The sequence below is a fragment of the Oryctolagus cuniculus genome, chromosome 11 (assembly GCF_051225735.1).
Source record: "Oryctolagus cuniculus isolate XC-2025 breed Fujian yellow rabbit chromosome 11, ASM5122573v1, whole genome shotgun sequence".
NCBI lineage: Eukaryota > Metazoa > Chordata > Mammalia > Lagomorpha > Leporidae > Oryctolagus > Oryctolagus cuniculus.
Window position 1 is genome coordinate 40825046 of NC_142877.1, and position 23084 is coordinate 40848129.

The following is a 23084-nucleotide window of genomic DNA, read 5'->3' on the forward strand; positions in this document are numbered from 1 at the left end:
CTAAAAGAGATTTCACTAATATGTAACAGCACATTAGATGCTCTGCAGATAAGAATCCATGCCCTTGATTTTAATACACATACTGCTAAAATATTAAGGCAGGGGCAGGTTTTTGGCACCATGGTTTAGATGCTCTTTGGAATACTTGTCTCCTATGTCAGAGTGTCTGGGTTCAAGTACCAACTTTGCTTCAGCTTCTAGTATGCTGCTGATGCATACCCTGGGAAGCAGCAGGTCATGGCTCAAGTACTTAGGTCCCTGTCACCTACATGGAGGAATCAGACTGAATTCTGAGCTCATGGCTTTGGTCTGACATTTGGGAATAAACCAGTGGATGGAAGATCTCTCTCTGTTGGCTTTTGTATCTGTCTGACTGCCTTTCAAATATAAATAAGAGGGGCCGGTGCTGTTGCACAGTGGGTTAACACCCTGGCCTGAAGCGCCAGCGTTCTATATGGGTGCCAGTTCACGTCCTGGCTGCTCCACTTCCCTTCCAGCTCTCTGCTATGGCTTGGGAAAGCAGTAAAAGATGGCCCAAGTCCTTAGGCCCCTGCACACACATGGGAGACCTGGAAGAAGCTCCTTTCTCTGTAACTCTGTCTTTCAAATAAATAAAATAAATCTTTTAAAAATATAAATAAAAAAGGAAATAATTTTGAAAGAATAATAAAATATTAAACCAAAATATTAAGAAATGTTATAATTTCTAAGAAAATTTCTATCATAAAAATTTTTCTTTTTTTTAAAGATTGACTTATTTATTTGAAAGTCAGAGTTACACAGAGTGTGAAGAAGAGGCAGAGAGAGAGAGAAAGAGAGAGAGAGAGAGATCTTCCAACTGCTGGTTCACTGCCCAATTGGCCACAATGGCCGGAGCTGCGCCAATCCAAAGCCAGGAGCCAGGAGCCTCCTCCAGGCCTCCCACGTAGTTTGAATTCCCCCAGAAGCAAAGCTTAAAACAAAGATTCGAGCAGAAGTGATTTATTTTGGAGGTGATCCCAGGAAACACCATAGGGAAGTAGAAAAGTGAGAGAGGGAGGGGAAGGAAGGCAAACAGGTTTAGTTAGGTCAGCTACCACTGGACATCTGTTCCTGAATCCCAAGAGGGAGGGTCAGGGAGGCTCGGGAAGCTGTGTCAAACCTGCTTGTGAGCTTCACAGGAGCTGGGGTACTTAAAGGAAAATCTTGTCAGTCATTTGTGAAATGCTGATCTATGGATGGTATTAATCCTCAGCTACTTCTTGAGGGAGATCCAGCAAAGAGAGAAAGACAGACTTGAAACAAAAAGACCCGGGAGCTAGAGACTGGAAGTCAAGCTGGCATGCACCACAGTGTCAGGGAACAAGGGGTTCTGGGCAGGGCATCCACACCTGTAGGACAGCCGCTGCAACCGATCTTATCCCCATAGCCAATTTCAATTCACCCTTTAGGGTTCTGCCTAATTCTTGCCTCTTCTGGAAAGCTTCCGTAGACCTTCTCGCTGACTTAGCTGCCTCCTGACTGTTTCCCACTAGAACCTTTACTGACTTCCATCAGAGAATCTGTTGGCTTCTGCTCTCTTATTTTACCTGCTTTATGAGCTCCTAGACGATGGGGATTTTTAACTTGTATTTTTAAAGCCTGACAAGGTTTGTGTATGTGGTAGAGCTCAATAAGTAACAAAAGTGCTACTTTAATAATACGGCCGATATTGTGTCACAGTGAGTTAAGTTTCTACCTGTCACACCAGCATTCCATTGAGCACCAGTTCAAGTCCCAACTGCTCTATTTCCAATCCAGCTCCTTGCTAATTGCCCTGAGAAAGCAGCAGATGGCCCAAATGCCTGAGTTCATACCGTGCGTGTGGGAAACCCAGATGGAGTTCCAGGCTCCTAGCTTCACCCTGGCCCTAGCAATCTGGGGGATGAACCAGCAGATGGAAGATCTCTCTCTGTCTCTCTGCCTTTATGTAGCTCTGCCTTTTAAATAAATAAATAGTTTTAAAAAATAGTACTAATAATGACATCATTATAGCAATAATAAGTATAGAATGTTCATTATGTATATGTACTTTGCATATTTCCAACCATAGAAAGTTGAGAATTCTATTATTCCTATTTTCAAATGAAGAAACCAAGGTATAGGTCTCACATTGTTTGCCCAGGATTACATAGTTATGTATGGTTGGACCTGAAAGTAAATTTCACAGCCTAAGTCCAGATACTTAGCCACTGTGTAGATAAATTAGTCAAGGAATGGAATGAATGAATGATGATACCAACTCTTACCCTTCTACATGTAGGAGTGATTCTAAGGATGATGCTATGTCATTTTTTCCAAGAAGTCTTCCCAGCAGTCTAACTAGAAGCATAAATCCTCTTTCTGACACCTTTATAAGGCCCCTGACTGCTCTATATCACATTTTGGAATTCACAAACATGTAGTAGTTTACTTATGACTAGTAAAATTGCAGGTAATTGCTTAGGTGCCTGGTTCATCTTAGTGTTTCCTCCAGCTCCAAACCCAAAGCCTTGTATACAGTAGGCTGCCAATGAGGGTTTGCTGGATGCAAGAAAATGAAGATGTGGGTGAAAAACAAAAAAGAATTTTGACTCTTCCTTTATTTTTCCCCAGAAACCATGGAGGGCTTTTCATTTCCCTCTGAGATTCCAGAGAGTCTGTTGTCATAGAGATTGTAGATCACTGTGAAGAATAAAATTCTGTCTAAATGTTGTAAGTTCAGGGAATAATCAGTGATGAGAGATAATAATTTGCTAAGAAATTGTATTTATAAGACAAATATTCTTCCTTCTGAAATTTCATTCATAGAAAGGGTGAAAGATATACATAATATAGACAATCACTAAATTTCTAACACATATGAATGATTAGAAAAGTTTATTTCTTGAAAGTTAACAATAGTCATTAAGAATTTCTAAAGCCTCAGATGAAAGGAATTCTTCCATTTCCACTAATATATATCTGATCTTCATCAAAAATCAACACTTAGCAGAGTGCCAGATTGAATAAATTTAAGAGATGACTAAGTTATAAAGCAGTATCTGGGAGGCAGTTGCAAATCTTCACTGAGGTCTCATTACATGCAAAGCATCGTATAGATACATAATGTCATAATATGTGTGAAATACATAGGAAACCATAGAAATGTAATCCAGCAGAAATTTCTTTATTGATTCTGCTATATAAAATGAATGGTGTCATTCGGTGTCAAAGAATGCAGAGGACCCTGAGACATGGTCTTTGTAGTCACAGAATTTAGGATCAGGAGATGTCCATAGAGAAAACATATATATGAATGAGTAATTAGACCAAGGGAGTTTTTAGTAATAATAGCTCATATTTAGTATTTAGTGACGTCTCAATAGTTATCCTAGTTCTTTACATGGCATTAGCTGATCTAATCTTTGTGACGACTCTAGGTAGTAAGGTTATTAGTATCCCACTTCATAGTTGATGAACCTGAAGGTTAGGGGGATTAGACCATTTTTCCAAAATCACATGCCTAATGAATGGGTGAGTGAAGCAGCCGATAGACAGATAGACAAATTTTAAGCCCAAAACATCCTTAAATTTCCTACTCAGAAGACAGTAAAGATGGGATATGGTAAAGAGAATGTTGTTCATCCAAACTTGGGTCAAGCAGATGCTATGGTGTCTGAATGTAGCCTTGAAGGATGAGAATGAATAGAGCTGGGGAGGACAGTTGTAACTGGACTAAGACATGGATCAGGCTGAAGGGGGCTTTGAGAAAACAGAAGAAAGAGTCAGTGTGTTGTCATCCCCAGCATCAGTATAATAGAGGTGGTGAAACAAAAATACGGATGGGACCAGATATTATTGACCTTAAGTCTTCCCTGGGAAGAGTCTAGGCTCTTCTCATGACCAGAGGGCAGTCACTGAACAGTAGCAGATCAGATGAAAGCTGGATTTTAAGATTGTTCTGACAGTCACATGTAAAAGGAATGGTACTGGGAGGAGAAGAGGAGTAGTTAGGAAATTGTTACCAAACTAGCTAAGGCAAAGGATTGTTGAAAGTCTGAATTTGTACTCGACTGCAGTAATGAGAGTAGAGAGGGGGAAATGTGGAAACAAGGTAAGATTTGGCATTGACTTACACTGTATTCTATCCAGGCAGTTGTAACAATCATAGAACAACTGCAGACCAAGTGGCTTATAAATAACGGAAATTCATATGTCACAGTTTTGGAGGATCGAAGTCCAAGATCAAGGTGCTGAGAGCTGTGGTGTCTGATGAGGGCTCTCTTCCTCATAGACATCTGTTCTTCCCCTTGTGTCATCCCATGATGGAGGTGCAAAGGTTCTTTTTGGGGCCCTTTTGTTAGGACACTAATCCTGTAATGTCACCACCCTTATGATCTAATTGACCCCACAGGTCTCCCCATCTCCCAATCACCTTAGGGATTCGGATTTACTATTTTTTTTTTTTACTATTTTTTTTTTTTTTTGACAGGCAGAGTGGACAGTGAGAGAGAGAGACAGAGAGAAAGGTCTTCCTTTGCCGTTGGTTCACCCTCCAATGGCCGCTGCGGCTGGCGCGCTGCTGCCGGTGCACCGCGCTGATCCGATGGCAGGAGCCAGGTACTTCTCCTGGTCTCCCATGGGGTGCAGGGCCCAAGCACTTGGGCCATCCTCCACTGCCTTCCTGGGCCACAGCAGAGAGCTGGCCTGGAAGAGGGGCAACCGGGACAGAATCCGGCACCCCAACCGGGACTAGAACCCGGCACCGCAAGGTGGAGGATTAGCCTAGTGAGCCGTGGCAGGGATTCGGATTTCAACATCTGAACTTGAGGCGGGGGGGGGGGGGACACATTCAGATCACAGTGGTGGATGGAAGAGACATTCAAGGGGAGAGATGATAATGTGTCAAAGTTCAAACAAGCAAGTGTGTCGTCTACAAAGCAGAGGAAATCACATACCCCTCTCTAATCAGAAAGGATTATATTGGGAGATGAAGGGCGTTAAATGGGAAGGGTGCCATTGATGGGAGTCCCTGAACGTACACAGTTAATGGTTTGGATTTACATGTGCATTGAGGCAGCAATTCTCATGGTGCAATGCAGGGGATTTTATGTGTGTTGTTGGCCTACAACCAAATTATGAGGTCCACAGTTTTCTAATACTTGTGGTAAGCATGCATACCTTAACAACTGTAGAATAGAAAATGTGTCATTTGAAATCAGTGATTTTTAATTTTGAGTAATTGAAATGGCCAAAGTTATCAAATATAACTCTAATAAATAAAGCAAAGAATCATCATATAGTTCATAATATAATAATTGTTAAAAAGGAAAAGTAAAACCTAATTGTTAAGCTGCACTCTAATGGGTACATTTTCCACTCAGCATCATAGTAAAGCATTCTCTTTTCTACTGAGCTTTTCCTTTTTTTCTTTAGTTTTTGGCTTTTATGTGGCTCTATCTTGTTTTTCCTTCCATGTCGCAGGATACCACAGACTGGAGAAATTATAAACAGTAGGAGTTTATTTGGTCCATGGTTCTGGAGGCTGCTAAATCCAAAAGTGCAGTGTCAGCATTTTGTAAGGGCCTTCCTGTGCACCGTAACATGGCAAAAGGTCAAGCAACACATGTGGAGCTGACAGAGGAAGACTGAGTCAAATTCAGCTTTCTCTCCCTCTCCCTCTCCCTCTCCCTCTCCCTCTCCCTCTCCCTCTCCCTCTCCCTCTCCCTCTCCCTCTCCCTCTCCCTCTCCCTCTCCCTCTCCCTCTCCCTCTTCCTCTCCCTCTCTTTCATGAGAAACCCACTCCTGTAATACTTAACGCATGTCTGAGTTAATGGCACTGATCCACTCATGGGGATCATTCTTGATCTAACCACCTATCAAACGTCCCATCTCTTAACACTGTCACAGTGACTATTAAGTTCCAGCTGTGTTTTGTAAGGGACATTCAAGCCATAGCATTAAATGGGAGGATTCTGGTGTTTTGGTATTTCCAGCTTGCACATGACCTTTTCTTTGTCTTCTATTTTTTAATAGATGACAATAATGAAGAAGAAGATGTTGACATGAAAGAAGATTCAGGTATTATATTCTTTATTTTATTACTGGGGGGAAAAAAGTGTAATCTTATCTGTGTTGACTTCCCATGTTTTTTCAAAATAAGGTAAATGAAATGGAAATATATGCTAAATGTCATAAAATAAGGAGGTATGGTCTTAACTCCTAAGGCTAACACTTGCTATATTATTAGTAAATGTATTAAATATCACTTTGAGTTTCCTGAGAGCTGACGTAAAAATGGAACATGATGTTGCAGTTAATAGAGCTGTGTGGAAATCACTCCCAAAAGTTTTAAGCTTAGAAGAATCACTTATTTTGCTCATGTATTCTGTGAGTGAGGCAGAGCATGGTAGAGAAAATGTAATCATTCTCTTTCTCACTATCTGGGGCCCAGCAGAAGGATTCAACAGCTAGAGAGCTGGGATGACTTGAAAACTCATTTGTTTTCCTGTCTTGACTGATACTGGCTGGCTGTCGACACCTTAGCTGGGATGATTTTCTGAAATACCCGGACACAGCCTTTTTCTTTGGCCTGGGCTTCCTCACAGCATGGTGCCCAGCTTCCAAATGAGTTTCTTTTACAAAAGTGAGTGAGCTCAGAAGGAGCTCTACCCTTCTTAAGGACCAGGCTTAGCAGTCCCATGGCATCACTTCCGCCAAACTCTGTTCTTGGAAACAGCCACAAACTCACCCAAGTCCTGGGGATATGAGAATGGACTAAGTCTCTTGGTGGGGGGTGGTTGTGTAGATTATGTAAGACCTAAATGATCACTGTGGCCATCTTTGGGAAATACACTTGCCATGTATATGCCTCCCACTGTCAGAAATTGAGGTGCATAGCAATTCCTCAAGAAAAGGACCAGTGTTAGTGAATAAACCAGTTACAAATAAACCATTCAGCTTCAAGAAATGATTTTTTAAAAGTAATTTTATTAGATACTCTCCATTATTTTCTTTTTCTTTTACTGTTTTTGAAATTGGTGTGTATTTTTCATTCACATCTCAGTTCAGATTAATCACATTTTAACTACTCATTGGCAATATTGACTAGTGGCTACTGTCATGGATAGCTCAATTCTACACCATTCCCCAGAGGTGCCCAGTAGAATTGAGACCTTGTTGCCCACAGTGGAGCTTGTTCTTTAACACACCCAGTATTGGCTTCTATCCTTTTCCTGTCCTACTTGCCTATTACTCATTTGGTTCTTCCTGGGATAATGTCTCAAATTAAATACTTACACTCAAATCCTTTTCTTGGTGTCTACTGAGAGAATCCAACCTGATTGTCTGATGGCTTTCGGTAAAACAAAGTCCCAAGGTAAAACTTCAATTAAAATGTCAGTTCCTAAACTCACATACAATGTCTTACTGTGAAAAAGGACCGTATGTTGAAAAAAAGACTTTAAATGGTCACGCTTTCTTGGATTAATACCTATGAATTTAATGCTTGCTGTTCTCGTCTGTTCTCATTCATCGATCTCTCATGAAGTGTCCTTGGAATATCCTTCAGCTGTCGGGGATTCTGCCCTTTTATCCATCCAGTGTAAAGATCTTATCTTGCCATGGGTCATTTGTCTAAGTGCTGTAAGTGCGCATTTCTAGGCAAAGGGAGTTGACTTCTTAATGTGATCCTGCTAAGTATCCAACTTACTGAGTGATTTTAAGGAAATGATTATTAATGCTAATGCAGAGTCTACAAGGTTGGAATCAGCATTTGAGGTTTCTGGGCATTAATTGGATCATCATTCTGATTCTAGTCTCACTAGGTTTCCTGAGAGTGTCATCTCCCACAGCTGGATGCAGATGTTCAAATCACACTCAAGGGGCCAAGGTTTCTTGGCCACTCGGGCAGAATGAGCGTGGGAAGCTACTCTTGTTTGCTAACATTTGAGTGCTGAAATCATGTGGGTTTGTGTGCTGGATAGATCCATGGTGTGCAGCTGGCCTTGACAGACATTGCTGTGTGACTGGCTTCATTCAGATCTCATAGACTAAAGCATATTGGTCTCCAAGATGAGTCTGAGTCAGCCTTCCCAGACCATTGCCTGCTGCCCTCCCCCTCCCCACATCACCTCCTCTCACACCAACAAAAGAGTTGGAGCAACTTTTAAGAATGCAATTGAAACTTGCAAAGACCTGCTTAAGTGACTCACCTGCCAAAACATGCTGTTGAGTAATAATGAATAATGAATAATTGCTTGAATACCTAAATCCAGTGAGGTGCTGGTAAATTGACTTTCTGGATAGGGATAGCTTCAATGTGAAGAGTTTGCAGATTTTCATGGTGTAAGCACACCTGCCACAGTCTTTATCAAGATATCAAGTAAGAGGTCAATGAATGTGAGAGTTTGATGTTACAATTAGTTGGGATGAGCTGGTCACCCCCACACACCTCTGCTGAGCCAGGCATTAATTGGGCATGTACTTTTTGCCATCCACTTGACATGTTTGAACTCTTTTAATAAACAGAAGTCTATGAAGCAGAGACTGTTACTATTGAGGTTTAGGAGGGATTAGTTCCTTGCTTAAATAACAGAGCCAGAATTTGAATCCAGGTTTGCCATGATCTCAAAGCTAATGTTCTCAACTTTCCTGTCTTGTCATGAGAGTCTTGTAGTAGGTAGAGGTAGGAATGTCTCTGATGATAACAGATAAGGTCATCCCCCAAGGTGAGGATCTGCCTTAAGGAGAAAAATGAAGAAACGGATTGATGCACATGTCTATAATTCCTTTTAATCATCTTTAATCCTCGGCATGATAAATTTTTCCCTGTGTCTTCATTTTCATGATTATGCACTGTTGAAAGTGGACCTAAATCTGAGCCAGCAAACAAAAATCAGCAACTGTTCATGGCAATCCAACCACATCAAAGCTAGATACATAGTTGAGGTCCTCAGGGTTGGGGGTAGGGAGTAAGGTCATGCTAATGGCCAAACTCCAGGTTTCCACCTTCTGCCAGAAACAGGGGCAACCTAGAAAGCAGGATATATTCTCAAGGTTGAGCAGCAGTGTGCTATTGCGGAGGAGCAGAGACAATGCCCCCTTTAGCTCCCCAAAACCAAGTAAGGGAGTTGTTCCTGCTGAGCCACAAGTAGAAACTTGGGCCCAGAAGCCATGTGTTTCAGAGACTTTCACCTGAATGCCCCAAAGTCTCTACCAACCATCATGACATAATACAATACTTACATCACTGTTCATAATATATATCCATGCCTACTCAAGGAGTGCTCTACAAGTTTTTTTTAAACATGAAATTTTAATACTTTGTAGATGCTTAAGTGTCTCAAAATGTGGGCAAATATGTACCTTTTAAATCCTACCCATTCTTCAAGAATTGCTGTTCAAGTGGAAAAATCAAGACTTAGAGATTTGGGGCTAGTGCTATGGCACAGCAGGTTAAGCTGCCATCTGCAGTGCTGTCATCCCGTTTGGACACCAGTTCGACTCCCAGATGTTTCACTTCCAATCCAGTTCCCTGCTAATGTGCCTGTGAAAGCAGAAGAAGGTGGCCCAAGTCCTTGGACCCCTGCACCCACTTCTGGGGAGACCCAGAGGAAGTTTCTGACTCCTGGGTTCAGCCTCACCCAGCCCCAGACATTTGGAGATGAAAGCTCTCTCTCTCTCTTTCTCTGTAACTCTGCCTTTAAAACAGACAAATAAATCTTAAAAAAATAGAATTAAAAATTTAATTCGCAAAAACCCTCTCTGAAGAAATGCTAGTTTGGACTTGAATTTCCAGCATTGAAAACCAACCTTCCTTTCCTTTCCTTTCCTTTCCTTTCCTTTCCTTTCCTTTCCTTTCCTTTCCTTTCCTTTCCTTTCCTTTTCTTTCTTATTTATGTATTTTATTTGGAAGGCAGAGTTACAGGGAGAGAGAGGGACAGACAAATATATAGAGAGGAAAGTCTTCCAGCCACTGGTTTACTTCCCAAATGGCTGCAACAGCCAGGTCTGTGCCAGGCTGAATTTGGGAGCCAAGAGCTTCTTCCTGTTCTCCCACATGGGTATAGGGTCCCATCCTCTGCTACATTTCCAAGCACATTAGCAGGGAGCTGAACCAGAAATGGAGCAGTTAGGACATGAACTGGCACTCATATGGGATGGCGGTGCTGCAGGTGGCAGCTTAACCTGCTACACCACAACACTGGCCTCGGAAACTCTCATCTTTGCCCCAGTTGTGGACAGCACTTTTCATGGGCATGAAAAGGTTGGAGTCTCCTCCCAGTGAGCCTGCAAATGCCGCTTTGCCCATTTGATGAGTCCCTGGGAGCCCTGTGTTTGCAAGCAGTGAGCTGTTCCAAGCATCTCATTTCTGTTTTTACTGAACCCATTCCAAGGGTCAACATCCATCTCATACCTGGTGACAGAAGTTTGGGGGGAGAGTTGATAATCTAGTCATTGGCAAAATTTTTCATGCTGGCCATGGTATTAACCTTAGATGTGACTGAATCGCAACCACAGAAAACTTGGCATCATGCTCAAAACCTTTGTGGTCTATAATGCCAATGTTTTTAATAGCACATCTATCAAATGTAGGCTTTTTTTAAGGATCTGTTCCTGTTTAAATAAATAGGAAAAGAAAAATGAGTCGCCATAGCTCTGTTGTATAATTTTAGAAAATTGGCATGTGGCAACAGCTGCTAAGAGAGAGAAAATTAGGTGCGGGTTCCTTTATATCTTGGCCTTAAAGGAAGGTCTAGAAGAAGCAGAAATAAAATAGAATTAAAATGAAATTCTTGCAGCAGCTCTAGGCACCAGGAGACAAGACAGATTAGGAAAGAAAAGTGCCCCTTTTTCATGGAACTTACATTTTTATGGGATGGGATGGATATATGGGAACATACAATAAGGAAATAAGTTATAGAGTAGATAATTTTAGATACAAGTGACATTTGAGAGAGATTTTCCTTATGGGGGACCATTTAGATTAGGTGGTAACAGAAGGACTTTCTTGGGAGTTGGATTTGATCTGCGATTCAAAGGATGAGAAACAGGAAGACATATGAATATATGTGTTCTGGAGCAGTGGGAGGAAACCACAGCAGCTGCAGAGGTCCTGAGGAAGGAACCAGCTTAGCAATGTGAGGGACACAATCAAACTAGAGCCAAAGAACAGGTGGAAGATGACATTAAAGCCATCCATGTGGGCTAAATGACATACTGTGCTAAGCCATGGAATTGGGTTTGGAACTTATTCTAAGAAATAGTTTTTAAACAGATGAGCAACACAATCTGGTTGATGCTTTAAAATATGACACTCATTTGTATGTGCAGGTTAGGTTATGGGAGTAGAGAGTAGAGGCAGGGAGATTAGAAGGTGAGAAGTTATAACTTGAAAGATCATTGCAAAAACCCAGGCAAGAGATGTTGCTGGCATAGACTAGTGTGATGATTATAAAGAAGGAGCATAGTGGATATTTGTGGGGTGTTTTATAGCAGGGTTGATAGAACATGTGATTGCTGGGATTGGAAAAGTAAATGAAGAGAAATATTAAGGCTGGCATCTCAATTTAGGGTTTAATTTATTGGGTAAGTGATCTGCAATACCTTGAAAGGAGGAATACTTTGGAGAGAAAAGACCTGTCAGTAGCAGGTGTCTTGTTCTGGCTGGATTTGAGTTTGATATTCCTAATGAGATCATTTCAAAAATTTGAAATACCTGATATGAGTCGAGTGAAGGGAAACAATTATGGTGAGGGGAATGGCACAGATAAATTTCAACACTGAAGGGACAATGGGGAAGAGGCAGCTGTGGCCGGCGCCACAGCTCACTAGGCTAATCCTCCACCTTGCAGCGCCGGCACTCCGGGTTCTAGTCCCGGTCGGGGCGCCGGATTCTGTCCCGGTTGCCCCTCTTCCAGGCCAGCTCTCTGCTGTGGCCCGGGAGTGCAGTGGAGGACGGCCCAAGTGTTTGGGCTCTGCACCCCATGGGAGACCAGGAGAAGTACCTGGCTCCTGCCATCGGATCAGTGTGGTGTGCTGGCCGCGGCGGCCATTGGAGGGTGAACCAATGGCAAAGGAAGGCCTTTCTCTCTGTCTCTTTTTCTCACTGTCCACTCTGCCTGTCAAAAAAAAAAAAAAAAAAAAAAAAAAAAACAAACAAAAAGGCAGTTGCAGGACCCAAGAGGTGAAGGGGGCATTTTGAGGAGGCCCACTGGTAAGGGCTGTAAGCTTAGATTGAGGGACTCAACTCTCCCGTGGAGACTACCCACCAGAAGCCTAAGCAGCAGCCTCACTATTGGCCGACTCTACTAGGAAGTCAGAGAATCAGGGAATTCTTTGATGGGGTCCACGGGGTCCATCCTCCTGGAGTGTGTTGGGGGGTGGTTAAAAAATAATGGAAGAGTGATCTACATTTAATGATCTGTGATTGTTTTAAAATTCACTGCATATGAGTGAAATGGCTATCTTTTCATCTGCTTATTATTTGTAGCCCTTGCATGCATTCCCACTGAACACTGAACTAGGGTCTTTCTTTACTTGTTGGACTCCTCATTTACTGGAGCATTAAGTCTTTGACTGTAATGTAAATTAAAAATCTATTATCTCAAAACATTTAAAAAGGAAGGAAGGGAGAAAAATCAAAGGAAAAAAAGAAGGAAAAGAAAAAAGAGGAAGAGAGGGAGGGAGTGAGACAGTGGGGGAGAAAGGGAATATCATCATATACTTAGAATTGTATCTATGAACTACATTGAAATTTGTTCTCTTTGTATTAATATCATGTTAATATGAAAAGAATTTTAAAAAGAAAAAAATGAAGAGTGGGTCTGGAGGGACAAATGGAAGAATTAGTTCTAAATTCAAAGCAAGACGCCATGCAAGCAAATGAAGATAGCTCAGTGGAAACACCTGGACTGGATGTATAAATGAATGCCTACCAAAGTATCTGATCAGAATGGGGTGAATTTAGACACACATTCCACACACTGTCTTCACAATTTAACTTACCATTCCCCTTGGATCGGCTAGGAAGGACACTGAGAAAAAATGAGATGCACAAGGATTTACTTGGAAACATATGGAAGTTCTTTAGAATCTGGGTTATTACAGAAGTCTATTAAATAGAACTAGAGGGGCCTGTGCTATGGTGCAGCAGGTTAAAACCCTGGCCTTCAGTGCTGGCATCCCATATGGGTGCCAGTTCTAGTCCCGGCTACTCCTCTTCCAATCCAGCTCTCTGCTATGGCCTGGGAAAGCAGTAGAAGATGGCCCAAGTCCTTGGGCCCCTGCACCCATGTAGGAGACCCGGAAGAAGCTCCTGGCTTCAGATCGGCGCAGCTCCGGCCATTGCAGTCATCTGGGGAGTGAACCAGCAGATGGAAGACTTCTCTCTCGGCCTCTGCCTCTCTGTAACTCTGTCTTTCAAATAAATAAAATAAATCTTTAAAAAATATAGAAGCAGGATAATCTCAAGCTCCCCTTCACCCTTCAAAGATGAGATGACACTGCATTTCATCTAGTGATATTTTGAGGACTGAAATGAAAGTACATTATGGCAACTGTCAATTAATCCATGAAGTTTTCAATCAAACAGTTGGAAAAAATGATTCTCGATTACCTTATGAAGAATTTTAAAATTTAAAAAAAAAACTTGTTTAAGATTTAACATTTGTTCAAATCATTGATGATGTCTACAGAAAATGTTTTAGCTTAAACCTTAAGTGTAAGCCTACGTAGGCTGTTGAATCAGATCCTTGCCAAAATTTAGCTCAGCCATGATGACAGATGAATCTGCAATTAAGATTCAATGTGTGTGTGGGTTTACCAAGAAGAAAACATCTTTAAACTTCAACATGATTTTGAACCCTACTGGTAAATATTTAAATAAGAATGTACTAAATCCTGTCCTTTCAAAAGAGTGAGAGCCAAAAGCTCTCTCTCCACCCCTAAGAAGAGCGTGAAAACAAAACAAAACAAAAAAAAGCCAGAATGTTTGAAAGAGTCTAGTGAGGGTAGGACCTATCCCTTCTTCCTTTAGAAAACTGTGCTATGAGAAAATAGCTTCTATTTAATTTTTAAATTATATGTATACCATCATGTTCTTATATGCTAAAGGGTTAAAACACCACAGAGCAATTCTTTTATCCTTTCCTAAAATGTTTACTGTCCCCTGCATGTTAGGGCAGAAAATCAGATTCAAGTTTTGTTTGCCAGGGTAGAGATTTTAAAAATCCATTTTCTTGCAGGCAAGCGCAGTGGCTCACTTAGTTAATCTTCCGCCTGTGGCACCAGCATCCCATATGGGCATCGGGTTCTAGTCCCAGTTGCTCCTCTTCCAGTCCAGCTCTCTGCTGTGGCCTGGGAGGGCAGTGGAGGATTGCCCAAGTGCTTGGGCCCCTGCACCTGCATGGGAGACCAGGAGGAAGCACCTGGCTCCTGGCTTCAGATCGGCGTAGCGCCAGCCATAGCGACCATTTGGGGAATGAACCAACGGAAGGAAGACCTTCCTCTCACTGTCTATAACTCTGTCAAATAAAAAAAAAAATCAATTTTCTCAATCTGATGTATTTTCCATGTCTGCAAAGTGAAACGTCGTGGATAGTGCTTACAATTATGGGTTCTGAAGCCATTTAAGGTGGAGGTCAAGATCTATGCATGTTGGCCAACACTGTAGCTGTTAACTTTTTTGGTATAACCTACTTTTCTCATGAACACATTTTTTAATGATTCTAGAACCAAACCTCTTCAAGGGATGCTGTCTTTACTGTCATCTTCCATTTTCTAGAAGCCAATGTATCTTTGCATTGAATGGGCCACTCTGACTGAGCTCAGTTTTCTGAAGAGAGGTTCCTCTGTTCTGTAATACCAGTGCAACGTACAAGTCATTCGAATTTTCTTTTGAAATGTACACAGGGCATTTTTGTGAAGGTGAAACTCAAAACTAAGACTGTGCATAATAAGTTCCTAAAAGGGAGAACGTATGTATGCTATCTACTTTCTTGCCTGAGCCCTACTTCCTCCACCATGAAATGAAGAGTATCAATGATATAAGTTGTGTCATTTTGGACCTTGAGGATAGGAGATGCAGTGTTGGCATCCCATATGGGCACCGGTTCGAGACCTGGCTGTTCCACTTCTTATCCAGCTCTCTGCTATGGCCTAGGATAGCAGTGGAAGTTGGCCCAAGAAAGATAAATGGAGAGAGAGGTCTTCCATCCGCTGGTTCACTCCCCAGATGGCCGCAACGGCCTGAGCTGCACTGATCTGAAGCCAGGAGCTTCTTCCGGGTCTCCCATGAGGGTGCAGGGGCCCAAGGACTTAGGCTATCTTCCACTGTTTTCCCAGGCCAAAGCAGAGAGCTGGATAGGAAGTGGGGCAGCCAGGTCTCGAACCGGCGCCCATACGGGATGCCAACACTGCAGGCGGCAGCTTTACCCGCTATACCATGACGCTGGCCCCTCAGCTTCACTTCTAAATGTGAGAGACTTAACTTCTGCCTCCTCATGAGCAAGTGTGGATAGCCTTGGTTACCTGGACAGTCTGTGCTGGTGAGCTTCTGATTTGGAGAGCAGACCTGGGCATACCTTCTCTGTAGGCAGGTGGATCTGAGAGAGACTTGCTATGTGCCTGTTCCTCCTCCTGGGCTCACTGTCAGTGAGGAGAGGTGCAAAGGGCACAGAAGCAAATGTTCCCTCCCCCATGGGCAATAAGAAAGGAATGAACATTTCCTACTAGCAGTAAAGAATGGAAATTGCGTATGTAAAGGTCTGGCATTCTGTTAGCAATGGCTGTTATTATCTTTACCATCATAAGGAGGTCTGTAATAAGACTGCACATTACCCTAATTCACTGAAATGCTCTTAAAAATATGAACTCATTCGGAGAACACTTAGAATCATGGAGAAGGCCAGCAGCTCTGTCTGGCTCAAGGTATTGATCTCCGTTAGTGTCTCTAATGGGCAAAGTATCCAGGGCTTCTGTCTCACTGTCATTTAGGTCATTTCCTGGGCAATCTCTTAAGGCCATGATCAGGAAATGAGTTAGGAGTGAAACAATGCTTGCCTTTCCCCTAGAAAGATTCTACCTCACTGAATGGTTCCATCAAAGGCATGACTTCCGTCACCGGTTGTTTTCCAGAACTTAGTATGTGGTACTTTTTGGGACTTATGCAGTGGGTAATAAACTGTAGCAATGACATCACCTTTAATTAAGAAGTGTGTCCTTGCAAGCTTCTCCTTCCAACGTGTAAAACCTTCATTTACTTCCTAGATTAAGTTGCTTTGTTTAGGAACATCACTCTCTCATCTCTCTTTTTTTTTTTTAAACTTATTTTATTTATTTGAAAGGCAAAGTCATGGAGAGGTAGACACATAGGTCCTCCATCTGCTGGTTCATTCTGCAAATGGTGGAGATGGCCAATCTGAAGCCAGGAGCCAGGAGCTTCTTCCAGGTCTCTTACGTGGGTACAGGGGCCCAAGGACTTGAACCATCCTGTGCAGCTTTCCCAGGCACATAACTGGAAGCTGGATCAGAAGTGGGGCAACTGGGACTTGAATGGGCACTCACATGGGGTGCTGGCGCTGCAAGCTGGGGCTTTAGCCTGCTGTGCCACAGCACAGTTCCCATCCCTTCATCTTTTTTTTTTTTTTTTTTGACAACAGAGTGGACAATGAGAGAGAGAGACAGAGAGAAAGGTCTTCCTTTGCCGTTGGTTCACCCTCCAGTGGCCACCGCAGCTGGCGTGCTGTGGCCGGCGCACCGCACTGATCCGATGGCAGGAGCCAGGTGCTTATCCTGGTCTCCCATGGGGTGCAGAGCCCAAGCACTTGGGCCATCCTCCACTGCACTCCCTGGCCACAGCAGAGAGCTGGCCTGGAAGAGGGGCAACAGGGACAGAATCCAGTGCCCCGACCGGGACTAGAACCTGGTGTGCCGGCGCCGCAAGGTAGAGAATTAGCCTATTGAGCCGCGGCGCTGGCCCCATCCCTTCATCTTAATAGGACTCAACAGCACAGCTTCACTGCCTCCAAACAGGGCACCTGAGCATCAGCTCTGAGTCCTGACATCTAAGAGGAAAATGTGTAACTGTGGGTCTGATACCAGGGACATTCTGTCTGTGGCGTCCCAATGAAACGTACACATCAGTCATTCTCCAGAAACAGGGAAATTGTTCATGTGCTCCTAAGATAGCTTCAAAGACAAGTAAGTAAAAATCGCTGGGGAAAATGAGAAAGGAAGCCCCATCTGACAGGCAGTGGCAGATAGTTCCACCTTGCCATGCTTGCTGTTTATCAGTGTTTCTATTTTGACAAAATGAGCTCGTGTACCAGAATTCCTGCCTTATGCTGTGGCCTAGGTTTCACTGGCTGTCAGAATAGCGTTCCTACGGATATGCACATAGAGTTCTGAATCATTGGGTGGCCGATACATTTCAGTGTGGATCTCAACCCTTCTCTCTGGAGTTTTTTCCTATCAGCTTTGTCAATCCTTTTCTAGCTTGCTCCTCTCTCTCTCTCTGTCTCTCTCTCTGTCTCTCTCTCTCTCTCTCTCTGTCTCTCTCTCTCTGTCTCTCTCTCTCTCTCTCTGTCTCTCTCTGTGTGTCTCTCTCCCTCTCTCTCTCAAGAGCTTATGGTATTTTTATTTATAGGTCACTCAGTTTAATACCCCATGACTTGGCGCCATCCTACTTCTCTACTCCCTTGGGATTGCTGTCCTACTTGTGCTAGTTAGTGGTTGCCTCAGTTCACCTTACAGCACACAGTCTCCAAAAGGAGGCTAGACAGCGCACTCACCTAGATTTCCCAGCATATGTAGCCATAGCTGTATTCTGATCCAGAAGAAGAATTTGGAGAGCATATGGCCACATTTTCTCATTCTACAAATAAAAGAAACACACACACACAACTGAAAATGATTTGTTAACTTGCCCAAGTCCATGAAGTTTGTTAATGTCACATCGCCCCTCCCCTTTTTTTGTCTAGACACAACACATCTTCTGTAATCTTTTTTTCCCTTTTGAGAACTAGTTTTTTGAAGGAGGATACGTTGGGGCTGGCATCATGGCACAGTGGGTTAATCTGCCACCCACAACACTGGCATTCCCTATCTGGGCACCAGTTCAAGTCCTGGCTGCTCTGCTTCTGATCCAGTTCCCGACTGTTGTGCCTGGGAAGGCAGGGGATGATGGAGCAAGTTCTTGGGCCCCTGCCACACACATGGTGGAGCTCCTGGACCCTGGCTTTGGCCTAGCCTGGCCCAGCCCCGGTCATTGTGGCCAGTTGGGGAGTAGAAAAGATCTCTTTCTCTGTTTCTGTCACTCTGCTTTTGAAATAAATAAACAAATCTTCTTTTAAAAAAGGAATTATTGCCAATGCTACAACATTGATTGAGGATTAGTAAATATTTTGTCTATAACTCTACCTGTCAAATAAATTTTTAAAAATTGAACATCAAAATTAAAAACAATTTCTAAATATGTTTATTACATTTTATATTGTGAACTTTTTGATATAGAATTTTTATTATTTTTTGATAGAAGCCTCATATAATGCAATGCTCTTTGATTTGACTTGCTCTAACACCATGCCAATAAAGAAATTTTCAGTAATTTCAGTCAACTAATTGATAGACTGGCATCTGGTACAATTGATAATGTTATCTATGAAGCAGCAATGACAATGCTATCTACAGACAAAATTGTTTGAGAAAAACCTGGTAAATGTCAGTTGCATTAATTCAAGTTTCAATAATTTCAACCAGCTTTATTTTTTTATTCAAAAAACGGGGCAAAAATGTCATGATAGAACACTCTTTCCATCCTCTGTCTTCCACACTTCGGAGCAAAATCTTCTAGAAGTTCCTTGAACATCTCCCAGGCTTTATTTGTCTGAAAATGTTATTATTTTGTTTCTTTTTTAAAAAATTCTTTTAAATGCAGTATGCAGGCTGGTTGTTGTTTTCTTGTAATATTTGAAGATGTTTTCCCACAATCTCGTCAGTTCTGTGGTCATTGAGAAGTGTAATTTCTCTGGGCATTTGCTGCTGCTTTTAGCTATCTGCCTTTCCCTCCTGGTTCTGTGTGCTTTCTCTTTCATGTTCCATGTCTCTATTGTGCTGGTTGGCCATAGATATGGATTTCCTTTTACTTATCATTCTGAGGATTTTCTGTTCTTCTAGGACCTGGGAATGGACATCCTTAATGATTTTTGAACAATTCTCACCTACTCCTTCATCAAATATTACTTTCCAATGACTGTCTCTTCTTTCTTCTTCTGTCCTTCATGGCATTTAATCCACATGACCTTTTCTTTCCACTATATTGATTGTCTCTCTGGCACTTCCTAGTTAATTTTTTAAATCTGCCATGAAATTTGCTAATTTTTATTCATTTCTCTTTCATCTGAATTTGAATGCTTCACTAATTTCAAAATTTCCATCGTTATAGTTTTCATTTTTACAAGAATTTATTTGGATCCTTCTCAAATATACTTACCCATTCCTTTATTTAACTGGCCTAAAAGTTATCTTTTCAAATAATATGTATGTGAGATTTCAGAAACAGTAGTCTAGGCCATTTCTTGTTCTTGGAAAGATATGTTAATTTTTAATTCTTTATATATTTTACCCTTGTAACATGTTTCTTAGATATTTGTTTGTGGTAATTTTTGAAGTTGGTTTATGAGCTTGTTTACTTTCATTTGGTTTTTGGAATACCTAAATATACTGCCAATTTAGAAATACTATAAACTATATAATGAGTTCTTTATTATTTATAAAACAAAACATATTTAATAAAAACTGCATGCTGCTATTTTAGGTAACATGTTTAGAACAATAATTTTCTCTATACATACATCTCCAAAACCTTCAATGGCTTTTGGTAATGAATAGCATTTTTCCATAATATTTTTATGGAAAGTGATGGCATTTTGACTTCTGGTCTTAAATTGTCTTTGCATAGAACATTTGACAAGCATGTCTGGGATGCTCATCCTCTGGGAAACCTAGCCCTTGTGATACTAAATCAAGCAGCCCTATACTTCACTGTAAAATATTAATGATCCTTTTTGTCAGATGAAATTATACATGGAAACATTTTGGAAACTGGGAAGCACTCTATAGGTATGAAGAAACTGTTACTGCTAGAGTTGTCATTATTTTTAATAAAATCATTTTTATGAATACATGAACCATTTGTGGAATGTGCCTCATATTTCCAGAGAGGCAGAATTTTCTCACTGCCTTATGATTTTCTGTGCATATTAACGTATCGTGTGACATGCTGTTTTGTGAGGGGCTGGGCAGAAGGGACATTCTATCTTTCAGAATGCCATGGAGCAGTTCATGCATTATATTCATAAGCATGATCTTTAATTTAATTTTTTTGACAAGTGCAGTGGAGGATAAAATCAGGCAGTCATAATTTTGACCTTGCCATCACTCAAATGAATACAGTGATTGACCAGGTATTGACAAAAAAAAAAAAAAAAAAAAAGGAAAAGGAAGAAAAAGCTAATTTCACATGAAGAAAAGGTCTGTTTTATCCTCTAGACCTCAGAATATCAAGAATGTATGCATGATATAAATTTCTATTATGAAAATCCAAATTCAATAAATGCCTGTTCCACCATGTTGCTTCAATTATACCATTAAAAATTTACTGATTTGGGAGGCAGAGAGAGAAAAAGAGCAAGCTCTCTTCTACTGCTTAGCTTCCCACATGCCTGCAACAGCTGAGAGTGGGCAAGGACCGAGGCAGGGAGCCAGGAACTCAATCCAAGTCCCCCTTGTAGGAGGCAGGGACCTAACTGCTTGAGCCACCACAGCTGCCTCCCGGGTTCTGCACTGGCAAGAAGTTGAGGCAGAAAACCACAACGAAGAGCTGAACTCAAGCACTACCCTGTATGGTGCTGGCATCTTAACCACGAGGCTGAATGCCCACTCCAGTTATACTCTTTACATCCTGTTTAATTCAGGGCCATTCTGAGCTGTCCCCATTTTGTAAATTAGTGGGAGGACCCAACACTCTATTTCATTTACAGTTGTGTTTGCCACATTTTCTCATTAAAGAAAAACTGTGATCATGACCATCGGGTCTTGTTTCACTTCAGCACTAGGATTTTTAATGGGACATAGGGAATGTGAGCATGGAAGCATTTTTCCATAATGAGAAGGACTAAACCTACTGTGGCAGAGTAACCACAGGTCCTGTTGGCCAAAGATGATCACAGTTTATCCCTATTCTCATTATCATCTGTTAGCAATTCTCTCTTTTACCCTTGGAGCTGTCTTGCTTTGTGTGGGGATCATTACACCCATAGTGAAACAGCTTAGTACAAGTGTGGACAGAACTCTCTGTTATCCGAATTCGCTTCCTACTTGGGCAGTGGTTTTCTAATCTTAAATTCAGTTTCTTCATCTATTACATGGAGGCAGAAATCTACTGTGTGGAACTGGAGAGAGGTTTAAACAAGATGATCTAAGGAGGCCACCTGGCACATTTCTCTGGATAGTAGAGCCAAAGTGTTTTGAATTTGAAACAGGAAATGCTCTCTTCCAACAAAAGCTGATTTACCTTGTTTATCAACACTCAAAATTCCTTTTAAGGTGAATAAAATAATTTTGCAAACAGAGATAAGATTTAAGATGCACTGAATAATCTCACTTCTTTCCAGGATTTTTTTCTCTTTTGCCTAGGTTTCACCCAGCACACTTTTCCTGTCTCATTCCTCTCCCCAACAACATTAATTCTTGTCCCAAATGGGCTTTCTCTAGCTTTCTCTTTCTGATCACAGTTCTCCTGATCTTCAAGTCATATATATCTATAGATAGATAGATAGATATAGATATAGATATAGATAGATATATATGTGTCACATGGCGATGTGCTCCCAGAAGTCTCCACTCACTTAGAATGTGAATGAGCCCTCCAGAGTTCCACAAAGGAATGACGCTGTAGAGATCCCGACAACTTCCTACCTCCAATCACATTAGTGTAGCTCCCAACCACCAAGACATGCTGGACTCAGGTTTTCCAGTCCCAGGCAAGGCTTCAGGCAAATGTTACCTACCCAACATCTTAGAGACCCCAAGCTAAATGTCATGGAGAAAAATTAAGTGAAAAGAGAGAAGATAGGGAATTCCCATGTGTGGTGGTGGGGCAGAAGGGTAGGAGAGAGAACCGGAAGACAGATGAGTTATAGTTTCAGCTATGTTAGACCTCAGTGACTCTTACATTGATATTTGGGAAGAGACTTGAAGACCATGAAGCAGTAAGCCAAGCTGCTGTCTGGGAAAAGCCCTGGCAGAGGAAAAACTAAGTGCTGACACCTTAATGAGAGAGAAGTCTGACTATTCTAAGAAAAGCAAGAAGGTCAACGTGGCAGCAGCAGCCTGGGCATGGGAGAGAGTAACAGGAGAGCCACTGCAGGGTGATGGATGTAGGCACATCCCACACCACATCAAAATCCCCTGAGGGTGGCGTTAAACATGAGTTTCCAGGCCCCACCCTCAAAGCCTCCAATTCAGTAGGTTGAGAGGCCCAAGAATTTGGCTTTCTATTGAACTTCCAGGTTATGCTGATCCTCTATGCTGGGGACTGTACTGGAAGAATTGCTGCATAGGGCATTGCGGGCTTTCTCTCCCAGGAAAGTGAAAATGGAACATTCTGAGATGACAAGTAATATGCTCTAACTTACAGTTTCAAAGGAACTTTTGGGTTTTTGTGTTTAGAATAGGCTGTGAAGGGCTAAGGGCAGAAATAGTATATAGATTATTGGAGCAAGAGACACTTATGACTTGACCCAAGTAGCAGAAAAAGGAGAGAGAATTACTGTGATTTTGGAGAGATTTTAATGAAAAAGCGAACAGAATTCATGGGCATGATGGATGTGGCATATGACAGAAAGAGAAGAGGCAAGAATTAGTCCTTTCATCCTCTCTACAGATACCAAATCTACAATACAAGTTGTACTGTGGGTATGTAAGAGTACTTCAAGCGGGATACACAGCAGACTCATAGAATGACAAATGCCCTAAACAGCACTCTGGTCTCAGAATCAGCCCTTAAGGCATTCAGATCTGGCTACAAAGCCCATGAGAGTTTC

General features: G+C 41.8%; 1 protein-coding gene and 1 long non-coding RNA gene across 6 annotated transcripts in view; one reads left to right on the forward strand and one right to left on the reverse strand.

The window, feature by feature from the left end:
• MACROD2 (mono-ADP ribosylhydrolase 2) overlaps positions 1–23084 on the forward strand; it is a 2169899-nt gene that overhangs the window by 1970684 nt on the left and 176131 nt on the right. For all 4 annotated transcript variants that reach the window (XM_051846213.3, XM_051846214.3, XM_008256366.5 and 1 more), the window contains one exon: positions 6016–6060. In XM_051846213.3, coding sequence (XP_051702173.2) covers positions 6016–6060 — 45 coding nt within the window. The remainder of the gene's footprint in view (positions 1–6015; positions 6061–23084) is intronic.
• Positions 13380–23084, reverse strand: part of LOC149123425 (uncharacterized) — a 49394-nt gene continuing 39689 nt past the window's right edge. Inside the window, exons 4-5 of one of the 2 annotated variants that reach the window (XR_016216007.1) lie at positions 17772–17854; positions 13380–13394 (exon numbers count right to left, since the gene is read on the reverse strand). This is a non-coding gene — a long non-coding RNA (uncharacterized LOC149123425). Of the gene's footprint in view, positions 13399–17771; positions 17855–23084 lie in introns of both variants that reach the window. The other variant, XR_016216006.1, reaches the window with a different exon arrangement.